Source organism: Larimichthys crocea, chromosome VIII (genome assembly GCF_000972845.2).
Source record: "Larimichthys crocea isolate SSNF chromosome VIII, L_crocea_2.0, whole genome shotgun sequence".
Taxonomy (NCBI): Eukaryota; Metazoa; Chordata; class Actinopteri; family Sciaenidae; genus Larimichthys; species Larimichthys crocea.
Window position 1 is genome coordinate 15,277,800 of NC_040018.1, and position 16,876 is coordinate 15,294,675.

The window sequence follows — 16,876 nt, forward strand, 5'->3', positions numbered from 1 at the left end:
TGAACCAATTATCGAGCACCCCCCAATAAGACAGACAAAATGTTTTTTCTAGATCCTTTACCCACACAGACAAATGCTGCGTATGGATCGTAATAAACGTATATTATTGGGGATGATCCACAGTTACATTTTCAGTTTGACTTCAAAGTCAAGTCAAGTCTTTTTAAAGTACCTCCAAACCAGCAGGATGGTTGTCTTAACTGAACATTGTGTGGTAACAGACCTACGTGATCAACTATAAACTGTCAGAGACTTTGAGAAAGACACTCCAGAGAGCACAGCCGTTGAACTTGTTTACCCCTGAGTGCTGCATAATCGTCTTGGCCACCAAATTTTTGTTTATACTCTCTTGCACAGAAGTGGCATGTGAAAAAAACTTTTCCACAATGACGATATCTGTGGGGTTTTTTTCTGTGGCATGTCCGGACAACAATGTACTGCCATAAATACCCATAGTGCCCAGAAGATGAATTGTGCTGACATGTGATTTTCTGACTATTCCTCTAGTCTAAAGTGACCATTACGTTAACATTTTTGGTTTTAACTAAAATGTCTCAATAACTATTAGATGAAATGGCACATAATTTAACACATCCATGTGTAACACCACCAGCTTAACATATTAATAACAACTATCTGCTAAAATAATGGCATTCCCATCTTTGTGTTTATTGCCAATTTGTAAATGTTAGCGTGCTAACACGGCAAACTAAAATGGTGATCACGGTAAACATTAGACCTCCTTAACATCAGAATGTTAACACTGTCAGGTAGACGTAAATGATTTCTCAATTATGGCTTCAGAAAATGTACTGCACCACGATATACAGTATATCTTACTGTCATTTAATTACATTTATATTATTATACATTTGCAGACTGTAATGTAAAGTGTTATCCATATGTCACATTAGAATTTCATGCAGAAGCAATGCCTGCCCCTCATGTACTGTCCTATTCATTTTATAATTTGACTGAAGATCTCTACAAGCCCTTTTTACAGAATACATGTCACAGCAGAAAAAGCACGAGTGTAAATAATAAAATACATGATGGTAGAAATCCATTTCATGTTATTAAGACTGAAAACCACTTTCCTTAAGTTTTTTTTATTTTTTATTTAAATAAAAGCTATAATGACATATGTTTTTGTAAGTGCTAGATTGTGTGGTGTTACATTTAATCAGTTAAATATAGATGTGACAGTAATGTATTGTAAAGTGTTATTGTCACAAAGATCCTTATAAGTTCATAAGTATAATGGTTTTTCCTCTTCATATCCTTCTTTCTGATAGCTCCTTGTATAGAAGAGTGCTCACCGGCACCGGCCGAGGAGCACTCTCTTCATTTTCTCAATACCAGAAGACTGTCAAACAGTACTTGTTCTTCAAGCCTTCTGTCTTCACTGGGATATTTCAGACCATCTGCAACTACTTCAAAACCGCCACAAACACAACTATTCACTACAATTTCACTGAAAAATCCTGACCAGTACAGTTGCGAGAAACATGACTCAAGCACCGTGAGGTCTCGTATGCAGAGGTTTAATGTGGTGAATTCAGGGGGGCAAAGTACACTGTGTAAAGATTGGTTTCTTTGATGGGACTTTGGGAATGCAGTATTCAGATTATACACAAGTCATGATGTAAATATTGATAATAAATACCTGCAGACTGCCTGAAAACTTCAGGTGACGCTGGAGATCGTGGAGGTCTAAGAAGATGGTGGCCATGGCCCATGATACTTTCATAATATTTCTGTGCAGTTCAGTAAATGGGCTGAACAGCACACAACGTCTAAATGCCTGTAGGTGGTGCTCCAGTTTAACTGAGTTACAGTAAAAATTAAGAAACTGTGGTGGTGTAATGTAGTTGAAAGAAGAGATAGGCACGTGTGTGAATGAGAATATATCTTAGCCCAATAAATAGAAAATATCTTATAGGAAACTGAGCAAACAAAACCAGCCCTTGAATAACAGTGTTTCAACAGAGGCACAGTGCAGCTGTTTTGGCCTTTGAGATACATTATGATGTTGTCAACCAATGTGCTCCTTTCTCTTCCAGTTTCATTTGTCAAACTGACACCTTTAAACAAAAGGACCACACAAGCGAGGTATTGAACACATCTGGAGATGGAATTTTTAAATTCTAGTTTCTAAAGGTCCATCCATCCATTTTCCACAACAGCTTATCCTTATCAAGGTTGCAGGGGAAGTGGAGCCGTTCCCAGCTGACATTGGGCAAAAGGGGGGGATACATCCTAGAAAAGTCGCCGATTCATCACAGGCCAGTTTCTAAGGTAATAAATAAATGTTTACTGGTAGTTGAGGTTGTGTCCTTGAGGTGATATACCTCAATACTAAATTACTATGTGCAGGAATAACAAAGGACCTAAATAGACGAGGGTCCACAGTGAAAAGCTTTTGAGCAGCATGCACTTCTTCATTAAATTTTCAGACCACACTTTACAGGAATGCCTAAATCTTCTCCAATGGTGCTCCCCAGAGCCTGGGCCTGTTTCCCCTCATTTTACTATTAGATCACTTCGCTGTCATCACATCCCACAAATTCGCTCTTTTTTACACTAAGCATGTGGCCCCACATTAATACATGACATCAGATTGCATTCCAGATTTGATAGCCTAATTTTTCTGCACACACATTTACAAATATAATGATAAAAATTTTCCCACCTTTTGTAAGACATCACTGTCATTGCACTGTCAGCTGCAACATCATCCTGCTGGTTTGTACTCCACAACACCAGGAACGCTGCCCATCCTCTTCTTAACATTTCTGTTCTGGATTCCTGCAAATCCAATTATTTCTCAAGTATTTACATCAGCCTTCTCAAGAATGCTCCGTCATAGCTAGCTATCTGGGTCTGCCTAAAATGAATCAGACGTTTTACATTATTGTGGTTTTTAACCAGTTTGATCAGCATGAGATATAACTTATAGACCAGCTTTAAGAGACTCTCATATGATTCTGCTTTGTGCTTTTGCAGCTTCTATGCAACTTAAGATAGTGATGTGAACCCATGATTTCAAACTGTGCAAGCATTCAAATCATTTATTTAGGTAGATTTCAAAGATGCTGCAAGTAAAAGTTTGGCATTAAACATTTTATATTTAACGATTGTGTTTGCAGCAAAGTATCTAAAGTGAGTCTACTCATTCTGAAGATAGGTTACAATAAGTTCTGCTGTTGGGAAGGTCTAAAACAATAAATCATATTTTACCAGTAGGGTATATATAGATTTTTATGTTTACACTGATCGGAGGCATCCATTTTAGCTCTTTTCAGCTCTAATTTTTTAAATCCTGCTTTGTGCCATTTTGTTTGTTTTGATCTTTCACACTGTTTCACACAAATGCTAAGCGAAACATATATGTATAGAAGGAGTAGTAAAGTATAAAAATACTCACATAAGCACTCACGTAAAGGCATTTTCAGATTTGAATAGTGTTTTCGGCGCTTTCGCTTTTGGTTCGTATGGTAAAGCTTGTCCTTCCTGTGTCGCCGTAGAAATGATAAACACTGACAAGCAGCTGTTCCTCCAGTATTATGTTACAGACTTCACGTGTGAGACTTTACTGCGTGTAGTGTAACCGTGTCTTATAGAAGAAACCTATTTCTATCACCATAATAATGGAGCCCGTTATATTAATGAAGCCTGGTAGGTGAAATATCCGTGACTCTCGTGTTTTTTTTTGTCGTTTAAAATGAATGTCGATGTGTGCAGCTAACGCTGCTTCGTCTCGCTGTTTTCTGTTTTCTCTTCAGGAGCGTCCAAGTGGGATATTCGTCAGAAAGTTTGGGACTACATCGAGGAAAACAACCTGGCAAACTTCCCAAGGCCTGTTCACAACAGGATCCCAAATTTCAAGGCAGGTTAAACACTGAAGGAGGAGATTAGAGGCAACACAGTGTTGCTATTTGTGACCTAAATAAAATAAAATACACCTGCAATTGAACAGGTAACTCAGATTTACAGTGTCGGCTCTGAGCAGGTGTCTGCTGTTTCAGCCCTTCAGGTTTTATTGATGCAGTGTAGTCTACACACTGTTAACATGGGAGCCACGTGTACACAGGACAATGAAAGTAGTCTGTATTACAAATGTGAGTGCGAAGAAGACCATAAAGCAGACTAATTACAATAAGACAAACTAGACTTGAGGAACAATAATTTTCAGTAAGCAAAATATCTATTGTTGTACAGCGCTCGGTTTTATAATTCAAATATAATTTTTAGAACAAATCTTCTGCTAAATGGTATGTTAAATTAACACAGTAAACAAGTGACAGTCTTAGTAATAGAGGTGGCAGCCTACACACATAAAATATGTAGATAGCTGTTGTTTAAGGAGGCGAATGCCCGTATAAGTAAAATCACTGCTTCAATGATACCAGGGTATCCGGTTTGCACAGCAGCTCTTGACTGACGTTTCTGCATGATTAATGGATGTCCTGTCCTGTCCTGTCCTGTGCATCTCTGCATCTGTTTTACTGTGTACTCACTGGCCAGGGTGCAAATCAAGCATGCAACAGGCTTACAGACCTGCAGGATTTCAAGTCCAGCCAGACAGTCAAAGTAAACCCAGACAGACCCCAGCAGCAGGCACGCTTTGTCACTCTTGAAGTAAGTTGACCTGTTAAAAAAAATAAACCTGTCATCAGTCCTTATGCCCTCCTTTCCTCTCAACCAGGGTGCTTTCACAGCCTGTGCCAAGCTGTCTCAGCTGGAGGCGTTCACCCAGACAGCTGAGGTGAAGGTGGATCCTGACAAACCTCTGGAGGGTGCACGGCTGGCAGTGCTACAGGTAGCACTGCACTGTGGGAAAGAAACACCAAGAACCAGAGTGCCTCAGGCTATGCTACAGAAATATATTTGTACTCTGTTTTATCTGTTTTGTCATCATGTCAATTTGATCTACATGTATGAGGTTGAACTAGAAATACAGAACAATTATTTAAGAAGGGTTACAGATCCTCTTTTACACTCCAGAACTTGCTACATAACATTTTGCATCACTGAATTTCTTCCACTCCAGTAATAATCTGCCATAATGTTAAATAACTGAAAATGTGGTGGTGTGGTGGCCAATGTTTGTGGTTATTTTCACAGGCGCGGAAAACCTTATTGGTCCCAACTCCTCGCCTTCGCACGGGTCTTTTCAATAATATTACTCCTCCGCAGGGGGCCAGCAAAGAGCAGCTGCGCATATGTTCCTCCTCTCAGGTTTCAACTGGCTAATTTTACTTTACTCATTAATATTTTTACCCATAACTGAATTATAATTCATAAACCCTCAGTATCTCACCTATTCCTATTTTTTATATTCTCTTCCTGTCTTCTGAACCTCTTCTTTAAGGGTGTGAAAGACTTCAGTGTGCCTGTTGGCCTGGATGCGAAGGTGAAGGTAGACCTGGTGGTGGTCGGCTCTGTGGCAGTGTCAGAGAAAGGTAACAGTTAAGAGGCATTTCCAGCAACGATTCTCCACGTCACCATACTGATCCAATTAAATACAGGAAGCCTGAAGATACTGCAAATTTCCCCCACAAACAGATGATCGATTAGTTAACAAGCATTAAGTCAATTAGTCATTTTACTTAAAGATGTTTTAAAATATGGTAGATCAACAGTGAACTGCGAGCCCAAGACCAATTTCACTGTACAGTCAGCAAAATATATCAAATCTAATAAATAAACAGATGAAAACACATTCCTCACCCGTAAATAAACAATAATTAAAGCCGTGTGTGGCCCCTGATGTTTCTGATTACAAGTACTTTTTTTTTATTTTTTATTTTTTTACAAACCTACTAGGACTATGAACAGCAGAACCATCAGCATGTTAATTTACGTGTAATGAACGTCACAGCATTATTTCACTCTGTTATTAGATACTGACTAATTTTAGAAATTATATCCTTTCAAGGTTGTTAATTACACTGTGGAAAATGACTGACTGAAAGGACCCATCATGTGACAAAGGTCATATTATTTGTTTCTAGCCCACTGAGGCACCAGCACACCCTGTCAGTGAGATCTGAAGAGGAACAGACATGAGAATGGGGGCAGATGTGCATAATCAGATCCATTTCACTCCTTGTGGGTTCTGCTGTGTTCTAACCTCCATGTAAATTGTCTCATCACTCACGATGCATTTTGATCCTCATTTTCAAAATGCCTGAGATAACCGATGCAGCGCTGCGGTGAAGCAGACATGTTTACTATAATGCATACATTTCCAAATGGCTCCAAGTGTACAGCGCCACATGGTTCTCATAAAGCGTTTTGTTGCACAGGGTTCATCCATGTTCCCATCAGCCTACATTTAATTAAGCTATTTTTATGATCTGAAAATGTTACTACACCCGCCCTCAACATGTATTTCAGTGTGTTATAATTCAGTGCAGTTTTCAGATTAAAATCCTCTGTTTTTGGAGTATTTAAAGGAAAAATGTAATACAGATATCCTCTGTTTTTGGAGTATTTAAAGGAAAAATGTAATACAGATGCGGATTATTTCTGGGATCTGTGATATAATCCAAGCAAGACGATGCCACATCAAAGGCTGAGTTATTCTCTGTATCACATAATTCAAAACCTTCCTATTAAAAATGTTCTTCTGTATTTTGTCTTCTACTGCAGGCTTTCGGATCGGGAAAGGAGAGGGCTATGCTGACATGGAGTATGGCATGATGGCCTCAATGGGAGCTGTGGATGACTCTACTGTGGTGGTTACTATCGTGCATGACTGCCAGGTTAGATTACTTAGTCTATCATCACCTTATTTTTTTGAGAATGGCACCTGATTATTTCGTTTAGCTTGTCTAGCACATGTGAAATTAAATATATTATTTAATTAAAGCTGTGAGTTGCTTGTCAGTTTATCAGTTTGTTGTACAGTGTGTGAAATGTCAAAAATAACACCTGACCCTAAAATCCTGGTCTTCAATTTATGCTGTGAATAGACTCATATTTTAGAAGTAATCATTTTAAATTGAAAATATGATTCAAACAAATAATTTCCTCCTAATGTAAATGTATCTGGACCTGTTGTTTTGATGCTAATTGGGGTATTTGTACTTTCAGGTTGTGGATATTCCAGAAGCGTTAATAGAAAAGCATGACCTGACTGTGGACTACATCCTCACACCCACCAGAGTTATAAAAACAAATTGCCTGCGTCCAAAGCCACAGGGAATCATCTGGACTAAGGTAAATTAAAATAACTTTCCTGTGCTGTGTCATACAGTAAAAGGAGGAAACGATAGGAAACATTAATACAGTTAAATTTCCATAATGGCTTTATTAAAAACATACCATCAGTGATTCATTCCTTATGTAATGTTTAAATCTTAAAATGGATCAGTCTTATGTATTGTGTAAATTTAATGAGAAACAGTATTGAAGCCCGGGGGTCTACCACAGACCCCAGTCCCACAGCATTTTGCATACATGCTATGATGGTTCACGTTTTTTAACCAGTTGATAAGATAAAGGTGATGCAAAAATAAGATAATCTTTACAGAATCAGCTTGTGTTATTTTATTCCAAGTGTTATCTCTCATCTATCAGGCAGTACATATAATATTCAATATTATACAAAATTCAACATAAATAACAATAAAACAAAAGTTGTTCCAACTAAAATAAAATGTTTTGCAAACAACAGAGCATTTTGTTTAGGTGTATATGTTACTGGACAGCTGTCTTTATGGCTCTTTCACTGGAACAAATGCTGTATAAACCTCTATGCTTAGCGACAGTGCCCTCTAGCGGGCGTGTAATGACACTACACCTTATTAGGACTCCTTGTTTTTCTGTCTATTTCTCTGTGCTGTAATAATTGTCACAGTGTCACTCTTTTCGTCTTGCTTTTTATTTTCTCTTAATCAGTAATAATACACACGGTGTATATGTTTCGCAGTATATACTATAACAAGCAGATATATAAAAAATTTAAAATTGCATTTATTCTTCTTATTCTTATCTCAGCACGTGTCTAGACCTTTAAACTGTTTCTGATTTACTGACGCTGGCAGAGAGAGATGTTGTGTTTTTCCACATGATAATTTGACTTTAATTAGATATGATGGGGACATTATTCTTAACATGTGGAGAGTTTTTGTGCAACCTCTGGGTTCCTTAAGACACACTTGTAAGTAAACAGGACCCAGTGACCTCACTGGCAGGAAGGCCATGTCTGATCATCAAAGGCATCTCTGCCCAGCCAGCTTGGCTCTGCAGGGGCAGGGGAATGACGGGTCAAACAGGCCAGTGTAAAAACAATAGCCCCGTATATCCTTTACAGGACTGGTCTGCATCAAAGGCTGCCAAGACACTTAAAGGCCCAACAAATCAAGATAGCAGTCTTTATTTTTAACTGCTTGGGAAGTGAAATGTCACGCTTCTATAAAGATAGTCATTACTGTAGCGTGTGCTGTGAGCAGGATGGAATAATACCAACTCATTTGTCAGCTTTCGCTTTATTAATTGAGCTCCTCCATAGGTATGGTGATTTGGCTCAGAGCAGGGCTATATTTTAACTATGTGTGACACCCTCACCCCTTTCAGTCTTGCTAAGCCTGACCAGTTTTGTGTCTTCAGCTGGACACTGAAAAGCTGGAGAGGATCCCCATCCTGAAGAAGCTGCATGCTCTGGAGGACCAGGCTGGAAAGGATGTAACACTGGGGGCGGTGCCTCTTGCAGCAGAGCCTGGTCTGCAGATCACGCAGCCCAGAAGGCAAACCAGACGGAGGCCAAGGCAGAACACGCAGCAGGATGCTGAGGGAGAATCCAAACAGGAGAAAGGAGCAGTGTCAGAACCAAAAGCCAGACAGCGCCCAGCTAGAGTCAGGAAAGAAAGCAGAGGAGATGGCGGGGGAGGTAATAAGGGAGAAATCAGTGAGAGAGGAAAGGAAAGAAGAGGAGGGAACATGAAGGAGAAGGGCTCAGAGGAGGGTGGAAGTGAAGTCATGTCTCAACGTAAGCTCCCTCCAAGTGTGACCACAGTTTACCTGGGGGGTATCCCTGCTGGGCTGCGTGTTAGCGAGCTGAAAACTGCCCTCAGGGAGAGAGAGGCCGCCCCACTCAGGCTCACCTGGCAGGGAGCTCAACACAGGGCCTTCCTAGACTACATTGACCTTCAGGCTGCAGAGCTGGCCCTGGAGGCTCTGCAGGATCTCACTCTGAATGGTCACAGTCTGCAGGCTGAGTTGGCTAAAAGCCAGCGGGGAAGCAAGAGACCAGGACAGTCCAAAAGGGGACCAAGACCATCAGCTCCAAAAACCAAAACAGCACCAGATACTAAAGGTGACATCAATGAAATGACAGAGAAGTAACAGCAACAGGCAATCCACTAAATGACTTTAAATGCCTTAAAGAGTGTTTAGTTTGTTTTTTTAATCTTTTTGGATTTATTGCAAGTTGACCTCAGTAATATAAACCTCTTAGACATCTAAAGTGACTGCTAAGGCTAATGAGCTTAACAGAATATTTCACTTATGCAATGGCTGAATCCCAGTATCATGAAACATTTCACTAGAAATGTGATTGGTAGAACCACGTCTATGTGCCTTGTTTGTTTAAACACACACCTGCTATGTGTCCCGAGAGCCTTCATTGCTTGAAGGCATTCCTTCTTGAGTAATTATTTTGAGATAGATGCAGTCTTTTTGTTAAGTGAGTATTGAGTGTTAGGTACATTTTATTTTCACAACCAGCTATCAGTATTACCTCCTCCAAGACGGTTGTTTTCAGATCTACTTGCCTTTTTTTTGGTTATCTCTAAGCTAAGGCCATGGGCCATAGAAGAACTGGTTAGTTTTTGTTACAGAGAGCGCCACCATGTGGTCATTTAATCAGTTCATACAATCCTGATGGGTCCTGAGCCATGAGTAGCAATGAAATCATCAGTCCCTCTTTCTCACATTCATATAATCCATATAAACCACACCAATGTCTCACCACTCCCACAAATTTCACCCAGTCTTCACAAAATCTATAACACTTGACTTAAACACTTTTTTTTTCTATTTCACTTTCAAATCGTCAAATAGATGTGGTCCATTTGACATAAATTGTCTCGAGTTTTGAACATCTTGTGCAGATACAACCAAATTTAGAAGACATGAACGTATTAGAAATTGTTAGGCCATTTTGCTTACAGTCTATAGTAATAGTAAAACATTGAATAGCCATAATGTAGCTGTGATGGCTCTGACTCTTGTCCTCAACATAACAACATTTTGACTAAGGTGTGGATCTAGATGCAGACTGTAAGCATCTGTTTCCTTAAAAAATAACACATTTAGAGGCCAATAGCCTTGTTGGAGCTATGATTTTTGATTTTTTTCGTTGCTTAGGTTTTCTTCAGAATATTTTGGAAATAGACATTGTACATTTAAGCAGTGATATTTGTAGCTTTTAAAAATAACATATCCATGGTGTTCTGTCCTGGTTAGGTCAGTTTGAGTATGAAGGCAGCCTCAACACTTGGATAAGAATATGCTACCATGCCAGGATGGACTGTTGCAGTGTTGATGCATTTGTTTGTAGCAAATTCTAACGTCCACTACTAAAACGTTTGACTGTACTGTTTCTGGTTTAGTGTCTTTTTTTTTCTTCTTCTTCTTTTTTTTTAACTGTTGAACATCTTAATTTGATCTTGACAAATATTTGAGAAATGATGCATCTGCACATTGGTTTTGCAGCATTTAAGAAATTACTCTAATTGTGCTTTTTGGATACCAAACAAACAAACAAACAAAAACTGTAGTCCAGTTAAAAGTACTAGTCCTGTTACCCCTCAAACTATCCATCGTAATAAAACTGATTATTTACTCAAGATACAGGGATTAAAGTTTAACTTAGGAATCTTAAACTACTGATTGGAGTTTGATGAAACTCAGACAGCTGATGGTTTACACACAAATACAAAACCATTCATTTAAAGGTCAATTTTTAACTGTTGCAGCAGTGATTTAGAGCAAACTTTGGATTATATATCCAGTTAGTGTTTCTTGATAGTTAACTCATCATTTAGGGTGAAAATTCATTGTTGCCTTGTTTTAAATATTTTTTAAACTGGGCAAAAAAAATGAGCTCAAAGTGAAATAGTGAGTGAATCATACATCACATGCAGATCTAAGCACCAAATAGTCTGTGTCTTGTCCCCTGTAATATTTTTTTCTGTGATTCTGCACTGTACCTGCATGTATCACTCGTTGTCATGCTGTTCCAGACAAGTGTCCTGTTTTCACTGAAGTCTTGACTGTATTGAGACACAAGCACACAGTATGTCTGTCTGCACTGAGCAGGCCTCTGGCTTTTTATGGAGCTGTCATCCAGGCCTGGCGAGGGAACAGCTGTGGAGCCCCTTCTCACTCCTTGAGCCCCACCAGAACACTGAACCTCGGCAAATGTCATCAGTTTGTTAATGCGCTGTTCCACTGCTGTTGATACCTTCTTATCCCTGTGCTCAATGGCATGCTCATTTTCCTAGGGTTCAGTCAGTGGTCATGTTGTGAGATTTCGAAGCTACACAAGTATTAAAACACAGCATGTTTATAGCCTGACGTACAGATGTACAGTATGTGTGCACACACGCCTCGACAGCATTACTTCCAAAATAAAATGAACAAGAGGACATCTTAAATTACAATTCAGTTACTGTATCTGCGTGTGCAGTGCAGTGTACGGATGCTCATGAAACAGATTGCTGCCCACCCTGTTTTTCTTCATTTGGAGGACCTATTATTAGTTTCACATCACAGACTTTATGAAGCTAAGACTTAATTTGATATCCTGAGTAGCTGGTAAAAATAACAATTATGAATTTTGCAACTGCTGTAAACAAAAAAAAAAAAAAGGAGTTAAGAGCATTTAGGAAAATTGGCTCATGTGCCTTTTGCACATATAACCAGTGGCTGTAGTATTTCCATGGTGTAATTACCCCACTTATTTATAATTTGTGCATTTTATTTATGTGCCTCTGTAATACATTTTGATGTTCCCATTTCCTTAATATTTAAGAAGTAAAGAGTGTTTTAAGAGAAGGAACGAAGCATCTCTTGTTTAATGTAAAATCCATTGAACCAATTTTCCCCTAAAGTTGGTGATTATTTATTTTTATTTTTTTTGTCCTCAATTCCATTTTTTGTAAAGATTGTTTAAAACTTGATATACCTTCAGCCCCTGAGCTGTTGAGCAGACACATTGTTTTGGACGAAATGATTTTTCAGGAGGAGTAATGCAGCCGCAGCTTTTTTACCCTGCAACCAAACGCGGGTGAGATCTCTGCATCTGATTTGTTCCGCCTTAATTGCTGCGTACACTCTCGTTACACAGAGGGCATCATGCGACTGACTTTTAAAACCATTTATTTAAAACCTCTAATCAATTAATCATTGTTTTGTGGAAAATCAGATCTGTTCATTTATCGTCAGTTTACAATAACAGGCATGTCCTGCTGCTGCCAGCTGAAAACAGGCTGTTAAAAAATGTTAGACTTCGACCTCAGTCATGGACTGCATCATAACAAGACATACACATTTTTTGGCTTCATCGTCACCCAATATTTAGTAGATTAAACCCACATGGACTCCGTTTATCCTCCATTTAGTTTGCTTGATTAATAATTAATTACAAGCCTATAAAGTTATGTCATTCTATTGAATTTTAAATATTGTAGTGTTTCAAAAGCGGAAATTGCCTCACCGCTAATTTTGGGGGTATAGTAATGCTCACCGACTTTAGATGTACACACATATGTTTGCAATGTCCCAAAAAAAAAAAAAAAAAATCCAAACAATTCTGGGTGTGTCATAGACTCGACATATGTCTTGTTTTTGGTGCATTTGAGCTTAAACAGCCCAAAAGATATATTTTATTTCTTACAAATGATTTGTTGTAATATAGCCTAAAGATCAGCCCCCATGGAAGGACTAATATTCCTAACAATATATAAGTATACAGTGCTGAAAGTAATGGTCTACATATATCTAACACAAACGACATAACAGTGCTTACAATATATCCTCGAATTTCATTTTAAAACAAATAACAAGCATTTTGACAAATATTGCCAGTAAAGAATATACCTCCTTGGCCAATTCGCCTGAAATTAAAATATGTAAGTCTACAGAATAAATAAAAAAAGAAAACCGTTGCGCTTATAGGCTATTCAAAGTGCCTTCATCATTTTTACACAGTATATATGGACATTTATATGAATGTCCATAATTGTTCAATTTGAAATTAAATTTTGAAAGTCCAGAGGAGAAAAAAAAAACAGTCTAATTTGTCAAAGAAAATAAAAGTAAAAACGGAGAAAAATTGGCCGTGTGCATTTTTACATAGGCCTACATTAACAAGAAGTATAAACATGAAGAAAAGTGTGAAGTGGTAGTCATCTGCTCTGCAGGACTAAGTACCAAACAGCAGCAGGGTTTCAAACAGCTAGTCTTTTACCCCGCCGGTCGATGTTGATGGCATGACAAAGTATTTATTATTATATATTATTATTATGTGGTTGCTTTGTGATTGGCCTGTCTCCGTGTCTTTGTCGCTGATGTGTAAAACAGTACAGAAAAGTAGTCCGGTCTACTTGAAGCAGCGAGCACTCTCCAGGGCCGCTGAGTCGGCTTCTCAGTGGTTATTTTACTCGTTTGTTCTCATTTTCAGTTCAAACTCAGCTGCGTGGCTCAAGTTTGTGACATCGTCCTCTGGTCTGCAGATTGTCCGTGCGTGGAGGCATCACATGACGCAGGGCTTGATGTCCTGGTAGGCGACCTGTTGGTGGTGGTAGTACGAGCTGCTGCTCGGTGAGTGCATCGCCGAGGACGTCATGGCGTTGAACGAGAAGACGAACTCCTTTCTGTCGCACATGCTTGGAGACTGGGAATGGTACCGAGGAATACCTGCGAAAAGGTGTGAGAGAAACGGTGAACATCTGGGATGTACCATTAATTTCTAAGATTGTTGTTTGAAGCTCTGAAAAACATTTCAAATAAGGAAACATCTGTGTTAATAATTTAACTTGTCTTAAAGCAACCATAGGCTTGGGCCCATAATAAGAAAATAATAATAATGATAATAAAGATAATAATAAATTAAATGGGGTGTCCTCATATACACCTGTTCTATCATATTTTTTTTATGAAATGGGGCCCTATATATATTTAAAGATAAATGCTGTGGGTTGTTTTTAATATGTAGAGGCAGGATAAGGTTTTCTTAACTCGATGTGTGTATTCCTCCTAGACCCGTAGTCCATTTAACAAGCACGATTAAGATTGTCAAAAGGGGGAGGCGGGCTTGCAGGGCTAATTGACAGTGGCCCTCTTGCACGCCAGTCCCGAAGGACTCAGGGCCTCGGGGCAAGGCAGGCTGGTTTAAACCGCGCTTGTTTTTTTTTTTCTGTTTTTTTCGCCCGGAGATTGGCACGACATTAACCTGTCCCGGCAGACTCTCTCTGCTCTATTTTTTTTAACCACTTCCAGAAAATGAAAACCCCACAATATCTGGGTTTTATTTTAGAACAATGTGTTCAATTTAATTGGGAGCAGGACAGTGACCAAGCTTAATTTTCGTGAGAGAAAATACGTTGTTTCTTTTAGCTGCATTGTCTTCTTTAATGGCTTTAATTTGATTTCTTCTTTATTTTTGTACAACAGAGATAAACATGTGTTTAGTGGCAGCAAAATAAATATTCCAATAAGGTAACGTGAGGCTGCTCAATATTTCCACAAGGCCCGCGTTTGGCGTGAGACCATAAAAGTTTGTGAACCACCAAGCCTGACCCTGAAATATAATTTAAACCCTCTAGTAATGAAATGTTTTGGTCTTTGTGTTTGTAAACATTCCTGTATCATATTTCTTCCTTGTTCACATGTTTTCTTTGAAAAGTAAAATAAGCTTACCTTGTAAATCTGTAGTACTGTGCCCGTTCTGGTGCAGGTACGACTGGTCTAGTGAATGTGTGGGCAAGCTTGGCTGCAGCGGGTTTGCTCCTGGATTACAAGGAGACAGAGGCTGCTGCTTTATGTAGGAGGCCCCGTTATTCAGTGAGGCCGAGGGGGCCGGAGCCCACGCCGAGGCTGAGCTCGAGTAGACCGGGTGAGGCTCCATGACTCCTCCGCTGGTGAGCAGAGGGGAGGCGGAATTGTCGTGGTGGGGATAATCACTCCCAGTGGATCCTGTACAACTTCCCATGTAGGAATGTCCACTGTTGGTCGACAAGTGTGACATGGTGTGCCCGGACAGACCCATCCCCTCCATGTTACCTGCTAAGTGTCCATTCATCATCCCAATCCCGCTGTCCAGAGACAAGCTGTTGGGCGGACAGGATAGGCCCCCGCCGCTCCCCTGGAAGTTGTAGGACTCGGGGATGTGGTTGAATCCCAGGCCGTTCATCATGCTGTACATTGGCTTCAGCGCCTGGCACTTGCGCCTAAAACCCCTGGGTCTCCTTCTGAAGGAGCCTTCCTCGAACATAAACTCACTAGCAGGGTCGATAGTCCAGTAGTGGCCCTTCCCTGGCCGGCCGAGGCCCTTTGGCAGCTTTATGAAGCACTCGTTCAGGGACAAGTTATGACGCACGGAGTTCTTCCATCCCTGGTATGAGCCCCTGAAAAACGGGAAGCGGCTCTGTAAGAACTGATATATTTCACTCAGCGTCAGGCGCTTGGTTGGAGAACTCTGGATAGCCATAACTATTAAAGCTATGTAAGAGTATGGGGGTTTCTCTGGTCTGCGGATCCCGGCGTTTGTCTTTTTGGTTTTCGTAGTGGAAGAGGCGGTTTCCATCACCGCCGTCTGTCCGTGCGGCTTCTCTGGAGCAGACATCGGGCTGCTCTGAGCAGGAGTCTGCGCTGGGGGCTGCTGGACCTCTGCCGTCATTGGTTAAATTTAGTCTTCGAGTTGGAAAACAAAAATAGTTGATTTCCACCTTTCCACCTATTAACACTACAAAGTCGGAAAGTAATTCGCTGGCATAAAGAGCCCGAAAAAATACAAATAACAATAACCGACGGCAAACTGTAGGCAAACTTAACGCACGAGCCGAAGGCGACACTGTCTTCTTCACTCTGACTTCGTCCTTTTTGGGTTCAGTCCTGCAGCAGTCTGAAGCCTTGTACGCAGCGTCCGAAATGGGATAAGGAGCAGAACAGGAGCCGCTTTCCACTTCAGTTGGTGTGTTGTCGTGCGTCCGAGGAGCTCACTTTTTACTTATCTGTTGCCATCAGCGCATTGGAAGCTGGATGTCTTGGCCATCCTAATGTTGGGACCCGCCCAGTTCCCTCCTACTCGAGTGGTGGGCTGTAAGCATGCACATCTGTGTGCGTTCACTTTTCAGGGAAATGTTTTTTCCCCATTCCTTACATTGAAATAATGAATATAGGCCTACTGTATCTCCAATAAAGCCTGTAATAACCTATATAGTATTTTTTTTGATGGAGAATAGGAGACGTAGCTTCAGATGGCTCATAATAAAAGACATGATCGCACACAGTGATAGTAACTAGACTGACGTTAGATAGAGCCTTTGATTGCTTTGTTATCTAGTTATTTTATTTTGATTTTTATTGTTGAATATTGTGATAGAAACTGTCTATATTCATAAACCTGCAGTGCAGATAGCATCTCTCCATTTCAGGCCTCACAGTACCCCACCACGACAAATGGGTCATGTCTCCGTTTGTATTAAACTTGTAAAATATTTTATAAAACATTTTTAATGTGTGAAAAACTTTTAGCAGAGATCATGCCCCTTCAATTGAAAACCACCCTCCCGATTTCTGTAAAAGATAGACAGGAACATGGGCAGGATGTTTATACAGCAAAATGTAAACATTTTCCCTG

At 39.9% G+C, this 16,876-nt stretch overlaps 2 protein-coding genes across 3 annotated transcripts; one reads left to right on the forward strand and one right to left on the reverse strand.

Moving 5' to 3' along the window:
• Positions 1-3,491: 3,491 nt before the first annotated feature.
• On the forward strand, positions 3,492-10,602 carry mthfsd (methenyltetrahydrofolate synthetase domain containing). Of its 2 annotated transcripts, none has more exons than XM_010741580.3 (8): positions 3,492-3,678; positions 3,786-3,889; positions 4,528-4,641; positions 5,128-5,241; positions 5,375-5,465; positions 6,658-6,770; positions 7,102-7,227; positions 8,620-10,602. In XM_010741580.3, the coding sequence occupies exons 1-8, from the start codon at positions 3,651-3,653 to the stop codon at positions 9,352-9,354; spliced, it is 1,425 nt and encodes a 474-aa protein (XP_010739882.1). In that variant the 5' UTR covers positions 3,492-3,650; the 3' UTR covers positions 9,355-10,602. The 2 variants fall into 2 exon arrangements, with proteins under 2 accessions (XP_010739882.1, XP_019126087.1); XM_019270542.2 differs by lacking the exon at positions 4,528-4,641 and adding an exon at positions 4,709-4,822.
• foxf1 (forkhead box F1) lies at positions 10,036-16,244 on the reverse strand. The gene is made up of 2 exons (XM_010741591.3): positions 14,935-16,244; positions 10,036-13,932 (listed from the first exon to the last, which is right to left on the reverse strand). Exons 1-2 carry the CDS (start codon positions 15,911-15,913, stop codon positions 13,769-13,771), a joined length of 1,143 nt encoding a protein of 380 aa, XP_010739893.2. The 5' UTR covers positions 15,914-16,244; the 3' UTR covers positions 10,036-13,768.
• Positions 16,245-16,876: the final 632 nt, after the last annotated feature.